The sequence below is a fragment of the Hyaena hyaena genome, unplaced genomic scaffold (assembly GCF_003009895.1).
Source record: "Hyaena hyaena isolate Hyena2069 unplaced genomic scaffold, ASM300989v1 scaffold_184, whole genome shotgun sequence".
Taxonomy (NCBI): Eukaryota; Metazoa; Chordata; class Mammalia; order Carnivora; family Hyaenidae; genus Hyaena; species Hyaena hyaena.
In genome coordinates this window covers 2,086,427-2,110,115 of record NW_024080817.1, presented here as the reverse complement: position 1 = coordinate 2,110,115, position 23,689 = coordinate 2,086,427, and the positions used below count along the sequence as shown (strand labels likewise).

Sequence of the window (23,689 nt, the reverse complement as noted above, 5' to 3'; positions counted from 1 at the left end):
ATGTGGCAAAATACTTGACATGATATGTACCATTTTTACAAAAAAAATTTTTTTTAGTGTCTATTCATTTTTGAGACAGAGAGAGAAACAGTGAGAGCAGGGGAGGGGCAGAGAGAGGACGACACAGAGTCTGAAGCAGGCTCTAGGCTCTGGGCGGTCAGCACAGAGCCCGGTGTGGGGCTCGGACCCATGAATTGCGAGATCATGACTTGAGCCGAAGTCAGACGTTCAACTGACAGAGCCACCCGGGTGCCCTCTGTTTTTACCGTTTTGAAGTACACGGCTCAGTGTATGTTCACGTTCCTGCGTGGCCGTCACTACCATCCACCCCCGGAACGTCTTCCGTCTTCCCAAACTGAAACTTGTCCCCATTAACCAATGATTAGTGTACTTTAAAAAAAGATTTTTTTTAATGTTTATTTTTAAGAGAGAGAGAGAGTCAGCCGGTGAATGGAGGGAAGGGCAGAGAGAGAGGGAGACATAGAATCCAAAGCAGGCTCCAGGCCCTGAGCTGTCAGCACAGAGCCCGACGCGGGGCTCCGACCTACGAACCATGAGAACATGACCTGAGCCGAAGCCGGATGCTTAACCAACTGAGCCACTCAGGCGCCCCTGATTAGTGTACTTTTGAATCAGATAAAAAGATTTTGAATTGGGAACATAAATTTCCAGGGTGTCCTCCCTTACAGTTATGCCATGAAGTCTCAAGCTCTCCTCCTTCAGCTATGCGTGGAGCATTGCATTATATTTGTTATATTTTAATCAGGAACACTATTCCTGGGGGTGCTGTTTTCTGCTCTCCATCTCTGGGCTGCGCTTGCTCTGCCCTGGGCCGGCTGGACAGGAGCCCCGCCCCCCCGCCCCCCAGTCTTTAGGACTCATTTATACAGTGAGGACTTGCACTTCCAGCCGCTGGCCTCCCATCCATCCAGGCCTCTTCAGCCCCTGGTGGCCCCTCATGGAGTTTCGGCGCTGCTGTCACAGAAGAAAAAGGGAAGCGAGAACCATGGTCCCTCGTACAGGAGAGGGCTGAACCCTGTATCCTATGCACAGACAGAGAACAGCCTGGAAGCAGGTGGTCTGTTGATGAGACAGATACAATTCTCCCACCTGAGCTCGCTCTTCTCTCCCTGTTTTCACACCAGGCCAGGCACCTGATATCAAGCCGGATGTGAATCTAGACCCACTCAGTGGCCTCATCAAACGCCTCCTTTGGTTTCCGAGGACTGGAGTGGCCTGCTTGTTGAGAGCCTGGAGAGCTAAGGGAATCAGAAAATTAAAGGATCTGAATGGGCCCCGCACCACAGGAGCAGAACTGTCCAGATGCCGGTGAGAAGGTTGACCAGAACTACACCAATGAGATGCACCAGATCTACTGCCCACCACCGTGATTCGCAGCTGCCCGGGACCAGAGAGTCCTCTGAGTCAGGCTGAGGGACCCCTGAGAATGCCGCAGTCACCCCACCCCCACCCCGGGGCTCGTCCTTCCCCAGAGAGCCACCAGCAGGCTCAGTCCTGCCACAGGGAATGTTCAGGAAGGCTTCATGCCCTTTCTCTGCTCCCAGGTCTGAGGTTCCTCATCAGCCTGTGAACCATTCTCTATGGTTCTTTTCTCTGGGGTTGTTAGTGCTTTTTGTCATTTCCCCTTTACATTTCAATTGCTCATTAGGGGCGCCTGGGTCTGACTTCGGCTCAGGTCATGATATCACAGTCGGTGAGTTCAAGCCCCGCGTCCGGCTCTGTGCGGACAGCTCAGAGCCTGGAGCCTGCTTCAGATTCTGTGTTTCTCTCTCTCTCTGTCTCTGCCTTGCATGCATGCACTTGCTCTTTCTCTCTTTCAAAAATAAATAAACATTAAAAAATATTCAATTGCTCATTAAACACTACTGAATTCTGTCATGATAATAAGAACAACAGCTCTTTATTTTTAAAAATTAATCAATCAATCAATTAATTAACCACCACCCAGGCACCTGCTTCGGATCTGTGTCTCCCTCTCTCTGCCCCTCCCTCACTCACACTCTGTGTGCGTGCGTGTGTGTGTGTGTGTGAGTGTGTCTGTGTCTCTCTCTCTCAAAAATCAATAAACATTAAAACAATTTAAAATAGGTAAAATGAAATAAACACACAAAGGTAATCAACAGAAAGAAACTCCATCCAAGCCTCATGCAGTTGGCATATAACCTGACATTTATACCCCAAATCGGCTGGTGATATTGATAGTTCCTAAGGACAAATCAAGTACGAACAGTTCAGTTCTTAGCAGACTTTGAAGCAGGAGCAGAGACGTGGGCAGGTGTCCCTCATCCGTGCAGACGGTTGACAGCAGAGGGCGGCTCCCAGACCCAGCGGGCAGCTGCCGGGGGAGGAGCGAGGGTGAACTAGTCCCCACCAGGGAGGGTAGGGAACCATCTACAAGAAGCCTCCCAGCAACCATTAAATAGCCTCAGGAGCAGGGACTGGGGGAGTCAGTGCAGGGGTCTATTCATTTAACCACCACAGAGATTGTCTCTGACAAGTGTAAAAAGTAAGTAATTTAACCGTGAGCTCGTGCCCTATCTTACAACCTCCCCACACCAGGACCTTAACATCAGTGCGGCCCAAGAGGGCAAATGTCCTGTGAGGGGCAACCCCTCTGCCCACCACGTGACCAAGGCCCCCACACGGAGGGTGGAAGTGCAGTGGGTCATCGTTTGTGCAAACCTACCAGTTCCACACCGGCTCCACTGGGAAAACGCAGGCCCTGATCTGCCCCTGATCCTGGACCTGAGTTAAGGGATCAAAACAGGGAAATCAGTGTTATAATTGGTAATATTGCCACCCAGATAATTTTAGGATAATCTTTGTTTTTTAAGTTTATTTATTTATTTTTATAATTTTTGTTTATTTTTGAGAGAGAGAGACAGAGTGCAAGTGGGGGAGGGGCAGAGAGAGGGAGACAGAATCTGAAGCAGGCTCCAGGCTCCTCCGAGCTGTGAGCACAGAGCCTGACACAGAGCTCAAACTCATGAACCATGAAATCACGACCTGAGCCGAAGTCAGACACTTAACCAACAGAGCCACCCAGGCACCCCACGTTAATTTATTTATTTTGAGAGAGAGGGAGAGAGAGAATCCCAAGCAGGCTTAGCACTGTCAACGCAGAGCCTAAAGTGAGTCTCAAAGCCAGGAACCTTGAGGTCATGACCTGAGCCAAAACCAAGAGTTTGGACAATTAACTGACTGAGCCGGCCGGTCACCCTTAGGATAATCTTATTTAAAATTCTGTGAATCATTTGTGAATAACCATATCTGAGAGATGAATAGCATCTTTTATGGAGTATTTGATTCGACTTAAGACACATTTTCCAGGGGGCGCCTGGGTGGCCCAGTCGGTTGAGAGTCTGACTTCGGCTCAGGTCATGATCTCATGGTTCGTGAGTTCAAGCCCCGCGTCGGGCTCTGTGCTGAAAACTCGGAGCCTGGAGCTTGCTTCAGATTCTGTGTCTCCCTCTCTCTCTCTCCCTCGGCTGTTCATGCTCCATCTCCATCTCTCTCAAAAGTAAACATTAAAAAAAAGAAGCATTTTCTAGTGTTGAGTACTTATCCTATGCACAGTACTCATCCTCTGTGCCCTGGCTTTAGACAGACACAGCCAAGATGAGTAAGGGCTTCTCGCAGCTCGGGTTAGCAAGCACACACCAAAATGTAACGCACGACGAATGATTTCTTATCCTTACTACTCATAGTAACATTATTTCTATTCCTGCTGTCAGTAATCCAGAAATAGCAAAATGAAAACCACCAGATCAATAAAATTGTAATTAGAGAGAGCTTATTGTGCATATAAAAATAGTTCGAGAGCTGGGAGCTTTCAAACCCACAGTGGAATGTAGCTCAGTGGTGTGTGTAAAATAGTCTATGCAGTAAGTAAAATAGTCTATGCAGTGAAAATTCGGAGGCTGTTTGGTTTTTTCAATGACTGGTTATAGCACTGAAGTTTTCCCTGATGACGAGTATTGGTAAAATTGGTTCTCTTATGCCAGTTTTGAAAAACAGCTGAAGTTTTATTTATGATGTTTAGAGGGGTTTACAAGAAGTGACTCAGCCTGAAGTCCCCTGTATTGCAAGATAAGCTAAATTTGCTCTCGCTTACATGGCTTAACCGGTTTTGTCAAGGAATTTCCAGGTGTGGTTTCCGTTTTGCATTTTATTTTAGCACTGTTTAGTAGCCAAGAGAAGTAGCTGCTCAATAATTTCATCACTGAATGAATGAAGTAACCAGTTCATTACCAACATGCTGTTATAATTGCCCAAGATGGCAGCTGGGAACGAGAGAAAGAGAGAACTTCGAAGTCAGGGGCCATTGGAGAAATGGCTTGCCCTGGTGGAAAATGGCAGTGACGGACGGATACACTCGCCTCACACAGGCCGAAGCATGTGCAGGGGTCAACAGTAACGTAAAGTAAATGATTTATGAAGTTAAAGAAATAAGATGCTTTCCTTAAAAATATCCACCATCTGCTTAAATCCCGGTCGAGGATTTGCAAGTCTGACAGAGAATCCAGTAATGTGCTAGAGTCTGAATGGTGGCAAAAGGGAGTTGGTGGGAGGAGCCAAGACCGGAAAGCCCTGGAAATCGCCCACCTGCGCTGGAACCCCCACCACAGGCTGCCATGAGTGCAGATACAGGCCAGGGACTTGGTGGACAGGAAACCCCCAACACGGAGCTAACCTACGTGTCTCCACAGAGGCTTCCCCTTTTAGGCCCGATGCCCTCAGGGGAGGACCTGTGTGGGGGCCGGACCTGGGCTCTGAGGAAAACTGACGACACAGAGCCTTCCCCTGAGGTAGCCACTCTAGAACAATCTCTTCCTCGTCCTCTCAAGGCACCCTTGGAAAAGGACTGGAGAGAAAGTGCACTCCCTGGCGTGCTTTGTGAGTGATTGTAATCTAGTGTCACTTTCTTACCCTTTTGCTGAGGGCGTTTCGGCTTTAACATGACCTGCTGTGGGTGATTCAGGGCAGACAGTCATCAAAACACCCAGGAGGCCATTTACAAAGTTACAGCTGCGTCCTTCCTGGTCCCCCAGGGGCCTGCACCCCCCCCCCCCCCCCCCCCCCCCCCCCCCCCCACGCACTGAGTCATCACAGGAAGAAAAAGTGCTCGAAACTGAAAAACAAGAACAAAGCTTTGCTCTGATGTTTCAGAGGAAAACAGAAATTCGAGGTGCCGTCAGCCCACCTGGTTTTGCCACGACTTCTCCGAGGTGCCTTCAGCAGAGGGACCTGGGGCTCTCGGACATCCCTGCTTTCTCAAACTCCAGATCGCCCGCCCCCCTGAACGGTCTCCGATTCGCTTGCAGCCTGCTGGGAACCGACGAGTGACGTCACACAGAAACTGCCACACTTGTTCGAGCCCCGCGTCGGGCTCTGTGCCGACTGCCAGCTCAGAGCCTGGAGCCTGTTTCGGTCTGTGACTCCCTCTCTCTCTGACCCTCCCCTGCTCACGCTGTCTCTCTCTCTCCTAGAAAAAAAAAAAAAAGAAAAACAAACTGCCACACTCTGTCCCAATGACTGTGACTGTCTTGGAGGTGCCCTTTCCTTCAGACTCCACTTGCCTGGACCTGCGGCCTCCCCTCCCAGGTCCCTGGTCTCCCAGTCCTAAAGCCCCGTTGGGGCACCTGGGGGGGGGGGCGTTCAGTCGGTTGAGCACCCGACTCCTGATGGCAGCTCAGGTCATGATCTCACAGGTTCGTGAGATCGAGACCCATGTGAGGCTCTGTACTGACAGTGCGGAACCTGCTTGGGATTCTCTCTCTCTCTGTCTCTCTCTCTCTCAAAATATATTAAAAACAAACAAACAAGCCCTTAAAGCCCCCTTGCCTGGGGCCCAGGGTCTTTGCACAAAACTGCTGATGCCGATGCAGACAGGACCAGTTTTCCCCACCCTGTTTCAAACATCACCTCAAGAATGGAGACATTCCGATTCTTAGAATAAAACCACAGATTGGCTCTAATAAGGCTGAATTTTTAACATAGTTTTCATAATAATCCAAGTATTTCTTATCTTTGCATTACCAAATTAAAATTCATCATCAAGGGGCTCCTGGGTGGCTCAGTTGGAAAAGCAGGCAACGCTTCATCTCAAGATCATGAGTTCAAGCCCCACATTAGGTGTGAAGCCTACTTTAAAAAAATATAATAATAATTCTTAAAATTAAAAAAAATAAATACACACATCTTCAAGAATATCATCGCCATTCCAAACCACACACGGGATTGTTTGGTTTGGTTGGTTCGGTTTCTTTGTTTGTTTTAATATTTATTTATTTATTTTGAGTGGAGGGGAGGGGCAGAGAAAGAGGGAGAGAGAGAATTCCAACCAGGCTCCACACTGTCAGCACAGAGCCCAATGCAGGGCTTGAACTCACAAATGGTGAAATCATGACCTGAGCTGAAGTTGGACGCTTAACTGAATGAGCCACCCAGGCGCCCCGCCTTTGTGTGTTTAACTTGGAGCCCACTGTGGTGGTGAACAGACTGTTTTGGGGGCCTAATTCACATTCTCTCACTTAAAATTTTTTTTAATGTTTACTTATTTTTGAGAGACAGAGAGAGACAAAGTGTGAGCAGGGGAGGGGCAGAGAGAGAGGGAGACACAGAATCTAAGGCAGGCTCCAGGCTCTGAGCTGTCAGCACAGAGCCCGATGCGGGGCTCAAACCCACGAACCGTGAGATAATGACCTGAGCCGAAGTCAGATGCCTAAGCAACTGAACCACCCACGCGCCCCTCCTTCCCTTTTTTAAAAAATGTTTGTTTTTTTTGAGAGAGAGGGATGTGAGCGGGGGAGGGGCAGACAGAGAGGGGGACAGAGGATCCTAAGCGTTACCTGCGCTGACAGCAGCAAGCCCAATGTGGGGCTTGAACTCACGAACTGCGAGAGCATGACCTGAGCCGAAGTTGGACATTCAACCCACTGAGCCACCCAGGCGCCCCACCACATTCTTTCACTCTTAACATCTGTGTGTTCCCACTAGCTGCTTTGAACGCTCTAAATTTTTAAAAATGGGGGAATCCCAAACTACTTAACAGCATAATCTTGTTCCCGACCTGCCACTGGCCACAGGAGAAAGTTGCCTGTAAGAACGTTTGCACCCCTGGCTCACTGGGCAGAGGAGCGGGCCGTCCTGGGGTGGAAAGTAGCAGATGGAATGGCATGTCCCAGGGGGACCTCAGCACCGCTGCTGTTGCATACTTCCTTTCTTTTTTTCATGCTGGCGACAGCTCCATTGGTGGCTTTTGCCTCGCTGAGCTCGGATCTGTCAGAAACCAGAACCCACCGCACATGCGTCTTTCTCTGCCAATGTGACTCGTCTCCACTCCCTCCTTCTGCCAAATCTCGCCCCTCCTCGTCTTCAGTCACCTCCTGTCCCTGTGGCTGCTCCCAGTGCGGTCCCAACTGGCTCATCACTTTAGAACTACGGCCTCCCACCTTCCTCGGCTTCCCCCCGCCCGAACTACTCAGCCCTTTGGCGGATTTCTTTCTGTTCCTCTGTGGCTCGTTGTCCAGGTTTCTCTTTCTGTCGCTTCTGTTTACACATACTTACAGTCGGTTCAGTGATCTGTTCTAATGGTGAGCGAGGTGGCATGAAAAATTTCCAAATAATTTACGTTTGCCTTTGGAATGCGTTTCTGCACTCACATGTGAGTTTGGGGGTGTCTGATATTCTGGGAATTCGCATAGCAAACGTGGTGACGGAGCCAAAGTATAAAACGCGTTGGGAGGAACGGGGGAGTTATTCAGCATTTTTCCCCTCTGGCCCCTGAAATCTTCCTTGGCTCTCAAGTCCGTGATGCAGTTGAAAAGCATCACTTCTCATATAGTTGGCTTGTTCTGGACCCAGGAGAGCCTTTCCTGTCCCTCCGGGGCGTCTGTCTCAGCTGTTTGTCTGGTGCGCACCAAATCTGCCTGGCGGACGGGGTAGGTAATCAAGAGGCTGACTTGGAGGAAAATTATCAGGGCTCGTGTAATTGGGGAAGAAAAATTCCTTAACTGTGTGACTTTGCCAATTGAACATTCCTTAAATATATCTGCTCATCGGTGCACACACACATTTAAGTGGTCTGATTGTTGAAAAATCATCCTTGCCGTCTTTATTGTAAAATACACAGGCAACGTGACGTATGATTGAAAATTTTAACTGGCCTTAAATGAGCCTTTCGCGCAGAGGTGCCCACACAGGGCTGAGTAAACATTTGACCTTCAGGGTGGTGTGCCGGGCAGAGCTTTGAGGCCCCAACCACACCATGAGAAATATTTAAACTTCGCTGATTTGTTACATAAACACTCTAACCTCAGACTCGGTCTCGGCAATGACAGCCCTCTCCTCGGTCTCTGCCCTGCCAAAGCGGAGGGGGGCACGGGCTGTTTTCAGAACAAACCTGCCAGCAGTCTCCGAATCCTGGGGTAAAATGTGGTTTGACAAAGTTTCTGAAAGTCTTAATTTGCAAAGCCTTTCAGGAGACTAAGCTACAAACCTAGGGGGCTAGAGAGAAGGGAAGCCCACCATCAAGTGTGAGTTCAGGGTAATGAACGCAAAGCACGCAATGGACAGCAGCGGCGGGCGGAAAAGGCATCGTTGCCACAGCGCCCCCCACCCCCACCCCAAGGTGTTCCTGCCAGGCTGGCCCCTCCCTCCAGGATCCTTGCAATGGCTTCTGGGCTCATTTCGCCGGCCCCCTTCCCCCAGCCTGACCATCCTCTCCAACCTACTGAGCTTAGTGTGAGCCTTGCCTGGGAAGGCGCTCCGCCCACCCTGGACTATTAGACAAGATTCTGGGATGGCAGAACTGAACTTGACCGGCCCCATACAACTTCTTTGCTGTGCATTGCACCATCCTAAGAGTCTGTGGTTGCCAAGATGGCAGAAAGAGTACATTTGGGAGCCTTGAGGGCCTAGAGAGGGGGCAGGGGAGACATGTGTGAAAAAATATTTAATTCCTTGGCTCTGAAGGGGTGTCAGGAATTGAGGGGTCGTAATGGTAATGGGGCCACAAAGGGCCAGGAGACTGACAGCTATGGATGTTCACTCATTCTTTCTTTTTTAAAAAATTTTTGAATGTTTTATTTATATCTGAGAGAGAGAGAGAGAGAGAGAGACAGCGTGAGCAGGGGAGGGGCAGAGAGAGAGGGAGACACAGAATCTGAAACAGGCTCCAGGCTCTTAGCTGTCAGCACAGAGCCTGATGCGGGGCTCGACCCCACGAACTATGAGATCATGACCTGAGCCGAAGTCGGACGCTCAACCGACTGAGCCACCCAGGTGCCCCCACTCATTCTTTCAACAAGTATTTGTTTAGCACCATCTAGTTGTTAAACATTGTGCTAGGTGCAGTGGTGATACAAAAGTGGGTTTGGAGTTAAATTTTAAACTTTACTATGCAGGAGAATAATGTAGGGAACTTGTCAAGAATATGGATTCCCAGAATTCCAGACAGTCCTATTTCTTAGGTGTGCTTGGAGACGGCAGGCTGCGTTGTTAGCAAGGTAACAGGCAGGCTGCGTTGTTAGCAAGGTAATTAGAATTCAGGTAATTCTAATGCAGGTAGTGCTGGGATCAGGTCAAAAACAAAACAAAACAAAACACCTGTACAACTCGCCTAAAGGCTTGGGAGTCTGCTAATTGCCCAGAGAGGATGTCTATGTTCAACTAGCTCAGGTGTATTTAGCTTACCTTGAATACACCGGGTGCGGCCAGTCATAGTGCTGCGCTGTGAAAAATTAATGCTGAAACAGCACACCCATGGCCCCAGACTCTGGAAAGCAATGCTCGGTTGGGAGACCACACTTCGGATCTGGGGTCCTTGTCCCATGGCTTACGCGGCACAAAGGAAGGAGCCTTAGGTTACCTAGGACGACTTCCCACCATGGTAAGGCCGAGATCACAGGAGGAATTTCATTCTTTTCTGTTTTGTGCCGATGACTCAACCACATGGCCCACTTTGTCAAGTATTTTCCCCATTCTTTTTGGTTCATGACATCCACCTTCTGTCCTAGAATCAGCCATCTTCCTGAGGTCTGAAGGGAGGCCCAAGAGGAATCATTAAGAATGGTTCTTTGGAGGAGACCCTGGGTGGCTTAGTCGGTTGGGACTCTGAATCGTGATTTTGGCTCAGGTCATGATCTCACGGTTTTAGGATTGAGCTCCACATTGGGAGCTGTGCTGGGCTGGGCATGGGGCCTGCTTGGGATTCTCTCTCTCCCTCTCCCTCTGTCTCTGTCTCTCTCTTTCTCAAAAAAAAAAAAAAAGTTCTTTGGGTAGTCTCTTGAACCTATGGTTATTTTAATGCACGTTCAGCACATGATGCACTGGTCGGTAACATCACCCAAGTAGCTGTCAATTAGGGAGACACTGACTATTTAGCTCTGTCCGTCTCCAGTGACCGGTGTATCTGCCCAGGGTTGTGGACACTGGCTTGCTCTCAGGACACTTATGGACTTTAGCAGAAATGTTGCCCATTTCTTGAGGGATAAGGGCTTGAAATCAAATCAAATCAAATTGACCAACAGCTAAGTCTGAACATGAACATCACCCTTGAAGAGTGGTTCTAAGTGTGACGTAGGCTCTGAGGGCAATCTGCCAGGGACGCAGTGTAGGCCATGAAGTCTGCCCCGTGATTTCTGAAACTCATGACACTTATGTATCTCAGTATTGTCTCCTGACATCAACTAAAACCTTTGCTTATGAAATCCTCCACTGGCATGTGGCCTGACACCATTTCTCCTACACCACCTGGGGCAGTTTCCTATGACTCAGGTCAATTTTGACACTCACTACACGGAGTTAGTGGGGACCTTATAGGTTAAAGGGCAGGGTCCCCAACAAGATTGCCTCTGTCTCCACTTCCTATGCAGCTGCACGTGGGCTGATATGTGCTCAGTGAATGGATGGGTGAATTCACTCAGAAAATATTTACTGATCAAGCCCAGTATTCTGTGGAGAACGCCCCAAAAGTTCCCTTCTGTCATGGAACTCACATGCTGATTTCCTTTTCTTTCTTTTCCTTCCTTCCTTCCTTCTTTCCTTTTCTTTTTCTTTCTCTCTCTCTCTTTCTTTCTTTCTTTCTTTCTTTCTTTCTTTCTTTCTTTCTTTCTTTCTTTCTTTCTTTCTTTCTTTCTTTCTTTCTTTCTTTCTCTTTCTTCTTTCTCTCTCTTTCCTTCCTTCCATGTTTATTTATTTTGAGAGAGTGCCAGGAGGGGAGGGGCAGAGAGAAAGAGGGGGACAGAGGATCCGAAGTGTGCTCTGCACTGACAGCAGAGTGCCTGATACAGGGCTTGAACTCATGAACTGTGAGATCATAATCTGAACTGAAGTGGGATGCTTAACTGACTGAGCCACCCAGGTACCTTGCTTTTTAATTTTTAAGTTTTTAATTTATTTTGAAGGAGGGGGGCAGAGAGGGAGGGAGAGAATTCTAAGCAACCTCCATGCTGTCAGTGGGGAGCCTGACATAGGGCTCAACCTCATGAACCGTGAGATCATGACCTGAACCGAAATCAAGAGTTGGGACGCTTAACCGACTGAGCCACCAGGCGACCCAATTTCCTTTTCTTACATTGACACAGCATTCTGTGGTTTTCAGAGCTTTTTACATCATCTGAGTTAGGCTTCTTTTATATTGCCTGCACTACTCCCTGAACAAGAATCTCAAGATTGAGACCAGGGGCCCTGGATGGAGCAGGGACTGACATGTCCACATCTAAGAGCAGTGCAATGCTGCCTCAGAACTCGAATTTAGGCTGTTAGAATTTCATCATAACCTTTGTCGTGCTGTGGATCCCTTTAACAGTGTGAAGTCTGTATACCACTCCTCAGAATAATGTCGTTAAATGCCTTGAGTTTAAGGCAAGCCGAAGAGAGTGAAATACAATTATTAAAATATTGAAAAGGTAATCAAATTGGATGATAGCAATATATGTGGCTCTTACTTTACACATGAAATCATAAGGCAGAGGCTGATCTAATAGCTATCATTCGGAGGTCATGATGAGCAAAACACTACTCTGAATATGTGCAGCCACTGCAATGTAATATTAAAATATCCATGATTTCTATTGGCAGCAGACACAGTACTTTTTTACTACTGTTGATTAGTGGCCAGCGTTCATAATTGAAGGAAATTCTGCATTACAGTTAGAGATTTGTAAAAACAAAGATGTAATTTTCCCCCCATCCACGTTCATGGACTCTTGAGTTCTATTCTCCTTTGTTTGAAGCGTAGCTATAGACGAGCCTTTTTTGGGGGGGGAGATCTGTTTACTAACCAAATGTTCTACCACAGAAGTCAACATCTGCAATCGGTATGTATTAGTGGTCTGTAAAAAATGCTGTAAACATTGTACTATTAGTTGACTTGTATCCCTGTGTACATATATACATTTATACAAAAGCAATGGACAAATACGTCTATGTGGATTTTTCTGGAATAAGGTAAGTTTCATATACCCTCTTATTTATGGGTGTGTGTAAATTATTTTATTTTTTATTTTTAAAGTATTTTTAAAATGTTTATTTGTTTTTGAGAGAGAGTGGGGGAGGGGCAGAGAGGGAGACAGAGGATGCAGGGCTTGAACCCACGAACAGTGAAATTGTGACCTGAGCTGAAGTTGGACGCTTAACCAACTGAGCCACCCAGGTGCCCCAATTATCTTACTAAATTAAATTAATTACTTTTTTAATGTTTATTTTTTGAGAGAGAGTGAGCACAAGCTGAGGAGGGGCAGAGAGAGAGGGGGACAGAGGATCTGAAGCAGGATCTGTGCTGACAGCAGAGAGCCTGAGGTGGGGCTTGAACTCATGAACCACAAGATCATGACCAGAGTCAAAGTTGGACGCTTAGCCACTAGGTGCCCCCAATTATCTTATTTTATAAGTGTTTATTTATTTATTATTAAAATTTTTTTAAATCTTTTATTTATTTTTTTCTGGGAGAAAAAATTTTTTTATTTTATTTCTGGGAGAGAGAGAGACAGCGTAAGCAGGGGAGGGTCAGAGAGAGGAGGTGATACATAATCTGAAGCAGGTTCCAGGCTCTGAGCTGTTAGCACAGAGCCCGACGTGGGGCTCGACCCCACGAACCGTGAGATCATGACCTGAGCCGAAGTCGGACGCTTAATCAACTGAGCCACTTAGGTGCCCCTATAAGTGTTTATTTTTGAGAGAGAGAGAGAGAGAGAGAGAGAGAATCACTAACAGGCTCCATGGCTGTCAGCACAGAGCCCAATGTGGGATTTGAACTCACCAACTGTGAGTTCATGAGTTGAGCCGAAACCAAGAGCTACCCAGGGTGCCTCAGGTATGTGCAAATTACTCAATCAAAACAAAATAAAGCAAAACAAAACCCTGGCTAAGGTCACATCTGAAGATTCTTTTAAAATATCTATTGTGAAGAATACTCCTATATTTTAATGGGGTCAGCATATCCTAGTTAAACAAAATAACCCCAGAAATAGAAGAAAAAGAATAGAAATGAATGGATTGACTTGCCGCTATGTTCGGGAGTCCGCATCCATCTCTGTCACTTAATCCCAATGGTGTTTGTCCCCTGGGGGCTTTCGGAGGCTTCTTTTGATCTGGGTCTTTGCAGGTGATGCTACCACAGGACCCTGAGCAGAGAGGGAGCCAGCCCACTTGTCTGTGAGCCATGCGGGGTCACGGGGTCCCCCACCAGGTCTGGTCTGTCAGTGGTTTCCGACATTTCAACTACACAGAAATCAGCATCTACACTTCTCGAGATTTCTCACCTAAACCCACCCTGTCAAAGGTGGTACGCTCTTTTCCCTGAGGCCTTGGCCTCCGAAGAGATGGTAGGTAAGTAGCTCTTCCCTAAAGTAACACCTTCTCCAGTCTAGGAGGCCACAAGTCATTAGGAGTTGATAAGCTCATTAATTAACCAAGTCGGTGGAAACTGCTTATCACTCAGCAGCAGGGTACTGTGGCAGGTGACCGAGAGAAAACAAATCTCAGAACAGGAGTAAATGTGGCCGCACGTGGGATGTTTGTGGTGTTAGCAACACCTGATTATAGGCCCTTCAGTGTGAGCGCTGAAAATCTCTCCCATGTCTGTGTTTGGGATACTCTTCTTTTTTTCTTTTTGGTGAACTGGCGAAAGGAGGTAAGGAAAGATGTCTCTGGTCTAAAGCCCCTGCCATATAGGTTTCTAAGACACTTTTTTAAAAAATGTTTTATTTATTTCTGAGAGAGAGAGAGAGAGAGACAGCACGAGCAGGGGAGGGCCATAGAGAGGGAGATACAGAATCTGAAACAGGCTCCAGGCTCTGAGCTGCTGTCAGCACAGAGTCCGATGCGGGGCTTGATCCCACGAACCGTGAGATCATGACCTGAGCCGAAGCTGGACACTCAACCAACTGAGCCACCCGGGCGCCCATAAAACACTTTCTTTAAAAAAATTTTTTAAAACTTATTCTTGAGAAAGAGACAGAGCGTGAGCAGGGGAGGGGCAGAGAGGGAGGGAGACACAGAGTCTGAAACAGGCTCCAGGCTCTGAGCTGTCAGCACGGAACCTGACTTGGGGCTTGAACTCACAAACTGTGAGATCATGACCTGAGCCTAAATCAGACGCTATACCGACTGAGCCACCCGGGCACCCCCGAATACTTTCAAAAATAGGAAATGAAACTAAACGGCAGAGGAAAATTATAAAAAGTCAAATAACAGAAGGCAGCTGCTTAGAAACCAACTCCTGAGCAAGACTGCTCATTGAGTGCATCACATAGGAACAAGCTTCCTATGAATGCTTAAGATCTTCAAAGAGCTACTATATATGGAAGACACTGGCTCATTGTATACTTGGAGAGGTGTACTCCCAAATAAACGACGGCGGGGGTGGGGGCGAGCGACATACACACCCTTTAGAAACACCAAGCAAAACCATACTTGAGACACAGTCTTTGTGTGGGGAGGCTTTTTAGTTGTTTCAACCATGTTTTGGAACAAATCACATTGTGCATAAAGACACATTATACGCAGGACAACTACTGAGCAGGGTCACTGAAGGGTGCAGCATTAGAATGTGCAGGAAAGATCCGATGGCAAGGACTCTGCAGGATGCGCCGGGGGGGGGACATCTCAGATATTTATGGTGACTATTTTACTTATACTGCTTATAGGACAATCCCTTCTTGTTTGTTCCTGAATCCTGGGTTTTGTCTTAACTTTTATATAACTTTATGTTATTGTAGGAAAAAATGGAAACAGACAGGGGTCAGTAACTGCCAGGAAGGGGGTACAGCCCAGAGACCATTCTTTACAATGAATTATGGGCTGGACAAATGGAAAAACATCTGCCCAAATACCTGACCTTTAAGAGCCAACTTTCCTTTGCCCTCTGGGCCTTTGGAAGCTTAACGGCTGCCGATATTCATTTGTGGGTGGACAAGACGAGCATCAACCCATTACTTTTTAGGTAAGTGATGTACGCTTCACTGGCCGTGAAAAAGAGTTCTGTGTATAAAATGCACAGTGTTCTAGAAGCTATTTATTACAACTCTCCAACAGTCTGAAGATTTCACAACGGACGGGATTTTTCTGTGTGTGTGTGTGATTTCTTTCTCGTTATGTTTCTAAAAGCCCTGGTTGTATCCATGGTTTTCCAGAAAATCTGTCCGGTCACAGCCCCAGTGTGAAGTTACCTCTAGAGAGCAGAGTTTTATCTAGAGTTGAAAACTTGCTGTCTGGTTTTCTAGATACATGTTTATTTTCAGTTCAAAGACAAAATAGAAAACTCCAGAGAGGTAAATGGTACCTTTTAGTTCACACTCTTTTAATCCCTTGGTCCCCATAAAATAAACATTCTACAGTGTAAGCAGGGGGAATTAATGTAAACTCTGCAGAAACGGAAAATAAATTAGTTTCTTTCAAACTTGGTGGAGGGCGTTTTGCTGGACACGATACTCTGTAGCAAACAGAATTCTTGAACGAAGAATACATCTTTGGCCTATTTCCCCATTTCTCCCGCGTTGTGTAACAGGCATAATTCAAACTCACTTTCTTCTCTGACAGCAGCAAGAAGGCAAAGAGGAGTCTGTATTTCAGGAGCCTGGAAAACAAAACCATGTTTCAGTGGCTTAAGAACAGCTTTTCCCCCACTGTGATGCCGAACTGTTAATATAGCTCTAATAAGTCAGAGTCCAAAAGAAAATCCACCCGCAGATCAAGAACTGTCTTCTCAAGACAGGGCTGGGAATCGCCGTGCGGAATCGTTTTACTTAGAGCAGCGGAGAATCAGGTTCCACACCGCTCCGTGACCCAGGCAGCCCGGTCGCTGCTGGCAGCGTGCTGAACCTCCCGAAAAGATTAGGCAGAAATTCTAAAATTCTGAATTTGGGCTCTACAGTCTCCAGGATCCTGCTGAGTGAGACCGCTCAGGATTTTAGATCAGGAATCCTGTTGCCTTGGATTTCAGTTTCTCTTTTATAGCAGGCACAGAAAGCAAGGTCTGAAAAATGCATTTAGGGTGAGAACAGAAGGGAGGAGACCTTCTTATTGATGTTAAAGCTTCATCGTTTTCTCTGAAAGAGTATCAGAGTCTTGGACACAGTTGGAACCTGCATCTTTTAGAAAGAGAAGTGATCAAACTCCATTTTAGAAAGGACAACCATACCAAACACCGAAGTTTCCGAAAGTATGTGTTCAGCGTTTGCAGAAGAAGTGTAAATGCAAGCATGTGGCCTTTAATCAGAATTTATACGTGGGAGAATTTATCTGCTGGGCCAGGAGTCCACACTGGGCCAGAACACAGGTGAGCGAGGGGTCTGGGGCCAGAAAGGATGCTTGCTTCGCCTCAGAACAGAAGACGGTGACGAAGACAGGGGACCCAGAATTCAGAATAGTCTCCTAGCACCTGATTCAAGTAGGGGAAGTAAACAGCAAACAGAAGCACCCTGCGCATAATAATCATTAACAAAAAGAAAACATTTTCGATGTTAGGAAGGGGGGTGTGCCTGGGGCGGACCTCACCCCTCCGTTCAGGCAGGTGGCCGGCCTCACGTCAGCGGCTCTGGTGATTCTAGACCCGAGGCTCGGTGACTCATGTGGAGGAATGGAGGGTAAGGGGGGTGAAGGTGGGCTTAGTGCACTGGAAAGAACCCATGGAGGGCAAGTCTGGAAAGATCTTCCAAACCTGCAGTGGGTGGTGGAGGAACGGCTGATTAGCCACCTTTCCTTTGCATGTAGTGCTTTTGTGTTGAAAGGGGTGTGGAGTGTGTAGTCCATGTTAAAAAGCAAAACAAAACAAAACTCCATGTGTTGGCAGAAGTATACAAAGTCTGAATACAGATTTTATGAATTGGAAATGTAACAGCTACAGTGAGAATTTAAAAAAGGAATCAGCTGTTTATTGTTAGCCAGTTATTCAGGGAAAAAGAAACTAATTTCAGAATTTTACTAAGACAGAATATATGAAATATTCTATCTTGGTATAGAACTGATAAGAAATCAAAAGAGAACCCAAGAAAGTTTCTTTAAAAGGGAGTTAAGAACTTCCCAATTTTTAAAAAAATTTTTAAAATATTTATTTTATTTTATTCTTTTTAAAATGTTTTTTATTTATTTCTAGGAGAGAGAGAGAGAGAGAGACAGCGTGAGCAGGGGTGGGGTTCAGAGAGAGAGGGAGTCACAGACCGAAACAGGCTCCAGGCTCTGAGCTGGCAGTCAGCACAGAGCCCGACGCGGGGCTCGAACCCACGAACCGGGAGGTCACGACCTAAGCAAAAGTCGGACGCTTAACCGATTAAGCCACCCAGGTGCCTCAAATGTTTATTTATTTTTGAGAGAGACAGACAGAGAGACAGAGCATGAGTGGGGTAGGAACAGAGAGAGAGGGAGACAGAGAATCCAAAGCAGGCTCCAGGCTCTGAGCTGTCAGCACAGAGCCTGACGTGGGGCTCAAACCCACGAACTGTGAGATCATGACCTGAGCCAAAGTCGGACGCTTAACTAACTTAACACCACCCAGGAGCCTCAGAACTTTCCAACCATTAAGCTTCAAAATATTCCATTTTAGTTAGGGGAGATTTTAGTTATCACCACATTTTATTTATTTTTATTTTTTACTTTTTTAAGAGAGAGAGGGTACAAGTGAGCTAGATGACAGAGAGAGAGAGAGAGAGAAAGAGAGAGAGAGAGGGAGGGAGAGAGAGAGTAGAGAGAGCAGACAGAAGTGGTGTTCACCCGAAGTGGGCCTCAAGCTCACCTGAGGAGGGCTGGAGTTCACGGGCTGTCAGATCATGACCTGAGTGGAAGTGAGATGCTAACTGCCTGAGCCACCCAGGTGCCCCTGTCACCTCCTCTTAGATATCAATGAGATGGTAACGATGGCATCTTTAGATTCAGTCCCCTCCGTCTTATATTTAAGGGGCTTGGGCTTCCAATTGTGCACTCCAAGCATGGCTCGGGGCGATGTACTTGCTGACCTTGTCCTTGGGAGCATAATGGTCATCAACAATTTCTGAGTTGCTTCTTGAAAAGACAGTTTCAAGACCGAAATGACAGAGCCTAGGTGCTCCCTAGGGAATCCTGACTCCCTGTGGTTTGCACAACAGACCCTGACCATAGAGGGGCTATAGGCAGTAACCATACTCGAAACTATTTTATGATTATTAAATATCATTGAACATTTAAAAAAATTTTTTTAAATGTCTTATTTATTTCTGAGAGAGAGAAAGAGATAGCATGAGCAGGGGAGGGTCAGAGAGAGAGGGAGACACAGAATCTGAAGCAGGATCCAGCTCTGAGCTAGCTGTCAGCACAGAGCCTGAACGCAGGGCTCGAACCCACGAACTGTGAGATCATGACCTGAGCCGAAGTCGGACACTTAACCGACTGAGCCACCCAGGTGCCCTATCATTGAACATTGCTGCTCTAAAGGCAGCTTAGGGATGAAATGAGCTGGTATTATATTCTGTTTTGCATGTGCAGTCCAAGAAAAAACTCTTTTTGGGTAAATAACTAACATTTATAGCAGGACTAGTGTCAGCCTGATGTTAGACTCCATACAACCGTGCAACAGGACAAAGTAAGAGAGCGACCAAATTCTTCAGTGAGTTGGAGCCCGGGTCAGGCTCTGTGCTTATAGCACAGAGCCTGCTTTGGACCCTTTCTCCCTCTCTCCATCCCTCCCCTGCACCTCTTTCTCAAAAATAAATAAATGTAAAAACAAACAACAACCCTAAAATCCAATTCATCTTCAAACAAAAGACTGAACAGTAATGCGGCAGGATCGGGGTTACTGGGGACAAACAACTTATTTTAATTCTATTTGGTGCCACTCAGAAGAATGAATCATGCCCTTTTTCTAACAACAGGGGAGCCTTGGAAAGGAGCAAGAACTCAGACTCCGGTGACTTCTTGGCATCTCCGTTCATATTAAATCTCACACGATTCCCTGGGGGGGCAGGTGAGCAGGAGAGGAGAGGACGCGGAAGGAAAGAAACAGTCGTTAACAGAGTGTAATCTTCCGTGAGCTATGCGTCTACAGCACGGACAGCACAGAGCTGTCTGGAGTCTGACCGCTCCAGGAGCAGAGCGACCACCAGACGTTTCCTCTTCTGACGGTCAAGTCTGTCTACACGGACGGTCATCCAAATGTTAACATTTTTTTGTTTTGCACTTTTAATCCCCACAGACCTGCCTGTTGGGACAGGTGGTCCCTGATCGCGTATGTGTGAGGACATGGGAAACGGAGAGCCCGCGAGCGGGGTCACCACGCCGAGGAGTTCCCAAGAAAGGAATGCTTGCTTTGTACAGTGCTCTCTCCTCCGATACTGGATCCATTTTCAATTGTGCAAGCAGCGTCAAGTGATGGCTTCTGAACCACTGCCCACCGAGCGGAGAACGGGATTGGGCAGTTCACAGAGCAGAAAGGAGCCTTGGATAAGCGAGTGGGAAAACAACATTCAATGAGAGAGTTCAGCGAGAGATAGCCCTATTATACTCTGGCGAAAAAGAATCTGGACAGAGTCAGAGCTTTTAATACCCAAAGAATTATCTTTTGTTTTACAGAAATCACCCGGTGATCCCAAAATTATAGGTCTGTTCAAATAACTGGTTATCATCTTCTAGAGCGGGCCATGGTTCATGTACCGTGTGACTGAGACGCAAAGGGCATCCCTTGGTTTGGGCACAAAGGGTGGGGGTGACACAGGGTAAGCAGGTCCCGGCGGAGTCTCGGCATGTGTGCTTCCTAGCAGGGCACCGCGAGCTCGCTGCCACTCTCCTGGGCCAGAGCTACGGCAGCACCCAGAGGTGGGGCCAGCACGACATGTGACGGGGTGGCAAAGTGACCCCTGTACCAGCTGTGGAAGGAGGGGCAGTGCCAGGCAGTGGAAAGATGCCTCCGCTGTCCTGGGGCTCAGGGCCACCCCTCAGCTAACCTTGTGGGACAGCACCTGCCTCCAAGGGGTGGTGGGACCAGGCGAGGCGCTCAGCACGGTGCCTGGCTCACTGAGGTGATCTCCGCAGGCCAGCGTCCTGACCTCTAATGCTTGCTCAACCTTTAAAAAAGAAAAAAATCTGGGGGCACCGGGGTGGCTCAGTCGCTTAAGCATCTGACTCTTGGTTTCGGCTCAGGTCATGATCTCAGTTTGTGAGCTCAAGCCCTGCGTCGGGCTCTGCGCTGGCAGTGAGGAGCCTGCTTGAGATTCCCTCTCTCCCCCTCTCTCTGTCCTTCCCCTGTGCTCTCTGTCTCAATATAAATAAACTTAAAAAAACATCTGGAGGAAAACCTGTTAGGGAACACAGACCTAAGGATTTAAGTGTACGTGACAGTAAAGTGAAGGACGTGTCCCTGGGCATTACCGGAGTCTTAACCTATAATTAAGGTATAATTGGGTTTTAATCACCTACTTGGGGAACAGAAGAAAACAGACCACAAGGTTGGAAAAACACTACCCGAGAGAGAGAAAAGGGTGATACACACTTGTTCTGGAGAAGAGTGACAAATGGCAGAAATGTAGCATAATGGGTTCTTGACATGAAAGGGGAGATTAGTCAGGACATGGGGTTAATTTTCAGTGCAAGAGGAATGATATTGTTATTTCCCCCCAGACTAGCTGGGAAACCCTAGACGTTCACACGCGCGGGCACACACACACACAGTTATACCCAAAGACCAAAATGACACTATTATCAAGGCTTCTTTGTTAAAGTTGTCTCCCTTAGTTTATTTTGTGGGGTTTTCTTCTTAAGAATAGACACAGATATGAAATGTGGTTGTGGTTCAAACTAAACATAGTCCCCACTCCTCAGTGAAAAACACATATGAACAACTCCATACACCACTCAAACCCCAAACCCAGCAATTCTGCACCTTGTATTAATGTAATTTCATATTGGTGTGGTCACTTACCTTTCTTATCATAACCTCGGTCTTTAGTGCATTAGTAACAAAGACTCACAAAAAAGCTGATAACAGTCTCCCCGTGTTGACGACTGGTAGTGAAACCAACAAAAATGAGAATCAGGTCAAGAAAGCTCGTCTGACAGGCCCACAGTCTGGGGGGCTCAGTGGGCTAAGGTTCCAACTCTTGATCTCGGCTCAGGTCATGATCTCATGGTTCATGGGTTTGAGCCCCATGTTGGGTTCTGCACTGACAGCACAGAGTCTGCTTGGGATTCTCTCTCTCTCTCCCTCCCTCTCTGCCCCTACCCTGCTCACACGCTCTCTCTGTGGGTTAAGGTAAATAAATAGACATTAAGAAAAAAAAGGGAGGGACGCTGGGCTAAGGAACAAGAGCGAGTGTGGAGACAGAACTGGGGGTGTTGGCAAAAGGAATGTGTCCCGAGAATATGGTGAGGTTTGGTATATGGGACGGAGAAAAGCAGCTTCCCCAGCCTTTACAACTGGTGACTGGGAGTTTTCCCAGGAGCAGGGTGAGGTGAGGAGGGTGGGTCATTTCTCTCCAGGAAGGGAAGCCAGGACAGAAGCCAGCAGGTGTGACTGCATGGAGTAGGCATGAGTAAGACCAAGGGACCCCCATGGTGGGCTGTCTATGGGGGCTCCAGGCCAAGCCCAGCCCTCTTAGACCGTGTGGTCCATGAGATAGTGAGGGTCTCCTTTCTGTTGCCCTGAACTTCCTCTGATGCTCAGGGCCCTGTGCGTTAGACTGGTCTCACCTTCACGTGCCTCTCCCGTGGTCTAAGAGCCTAATCCTACTGTTGTGTCATAGTCAAGTGTTATGCATTGAACTGTCCCCAAAAAGATATGCTGAAGTCCTGACCCTCAGGACCAAAGACAGTGACCTTACTCGGAAATAAGGTCTTTGCAGATATAGTCCAGTTAAGGTAGGGTCAATAGGGTGGGTCCTGATTCTATGGGATTGGGGTCCCTACAAGGGCACCCCCTACGAACACAGGGACACACAGAGAGAATGCTACAGCCATGGAGGCAGGGATCGAAGTGATGTGGGTACAGCTGAGACACATTCAAGATGGCAGGCACCACCACAAGCTGGGAAGAGGCCAGGGAGGATTCTACCAGAGCCTCAGAGGGGACATGACTTGAATGACACCTTGACTTTGGATTTCTAGCCTCCGAAACTGAGTGAATAAATATTTGTTTTGAGCCATCCAGTTGGGATGCTCTGTTACGGCAGCTGTAGGGAATGAACACACCCGGATCCCTCTATCACATAATTCGAACTCTGCACCAAGAGATATGTGGTAGGAAAGGCAGAGTCATAAAATGACTGAAGACACAGTAGTGCCTCTCATCTGTGCTTTCGCTTTCCGTGGGTTTAATTCTCCATAGTCTGTGTGGTTTGAAAGCAGATGATCCTCCTGGCAGAGTGTCAGAAGGTCAACAGCAGCCTAAAGCTATGTCACGATGCCTACGTCAGTCCCTTCATCTCATCATGTAGCCATTTAATCATCTCACATCAGCACATGAAGAAGGGGGGGTGCAGTACAATAAGGTATTTAGAGAGAGGGAGAGAGAAAGACCACATTCATCGAACTCTGAGGACAGCATCTTGTTCCAAGTGTCCTACTTTATTAGTAGTTATTGTTGTTAATCTCTTACTGTGCCTAATTTGTAAATTAAACTTTGTCATGTGCATGTATATATATGAAGCAACACAGCACACGCAAGTATTTAGGACTATCTGTGGTTTTAGGCGTATGCCATGAGGCAGTGGGGTCTGGGTGTCTTAGAAGGAATCCGCATGGTTAGGGAGGGACAGTGTATTCGTTTTAATTCTGGAGAAAGAATAATGAGTTTACAGGGCTCATTTTTTAAATGGCAATAGATGCCTTAAACAATCCTATATTCCAGAGGCAACATGGTTTGACTTTCACTGGACTGGAGCCCATCTACCTGCGTATCCACATCAAGGAGTAAGCCAAGTCACGGGCTCTTTTTAGGCAAGAATTCGTAGTAACCAAGTCAGGAAATTACTGATCAGACCACGTTTTATAGTAAATATTAGAAAATCAAGACAAAATAAAACTAAAAGATATCTGCGGCAAGCAAGAAAGAAAGACACGGCAGAAAGCACAGGAACCTACCTGCACTGGGTTGTCTGGAAGTCTGGCTCGTTTAGAACAAGCCTTTAACTTGCTCTGTTTCTGTGTCAAGATCTATATCATAGAAGCAGGGCCGGGTCGGCAGTCCTGGCATGGTGCTCATCTA

The 23,689-nt window shown here is 47.2% G+C and overlaps 1 protein-coding gene across 1 annotated transcript in view; it reads right to left on the bottom strand.

The window, feature by feature from the left end:
- Window positions 1-15,738: 15,738 nt before the first annotated feature.
- MTHFD1L (methylenetetrahydrofolate dehydrogenase (NADP+ dependent) 1 like) overlaps window positions 15,739-23,689 on the bottom strand; it is a 183,444-nt gene continuing 175,493 nt past the window's right edge. The window contains exons 27-28 of the mRNA XM_039240954.1: window positions 23,566-23,686; window positions 15,739-16,102 (exon numbers count right to left, since the gene is read on the bottom strand). Coding sequence (XP_039096885.1) covers window positions 23,597-23,686 — 90 coding nt within the window. The 3' untranslated portion in view covers window positions 15,739-16,102; window positions 23,566-23,596. The remainder of the gene's footprint in view (window positions 16,103-23,565; window positions 23,687-23,689) is intronic.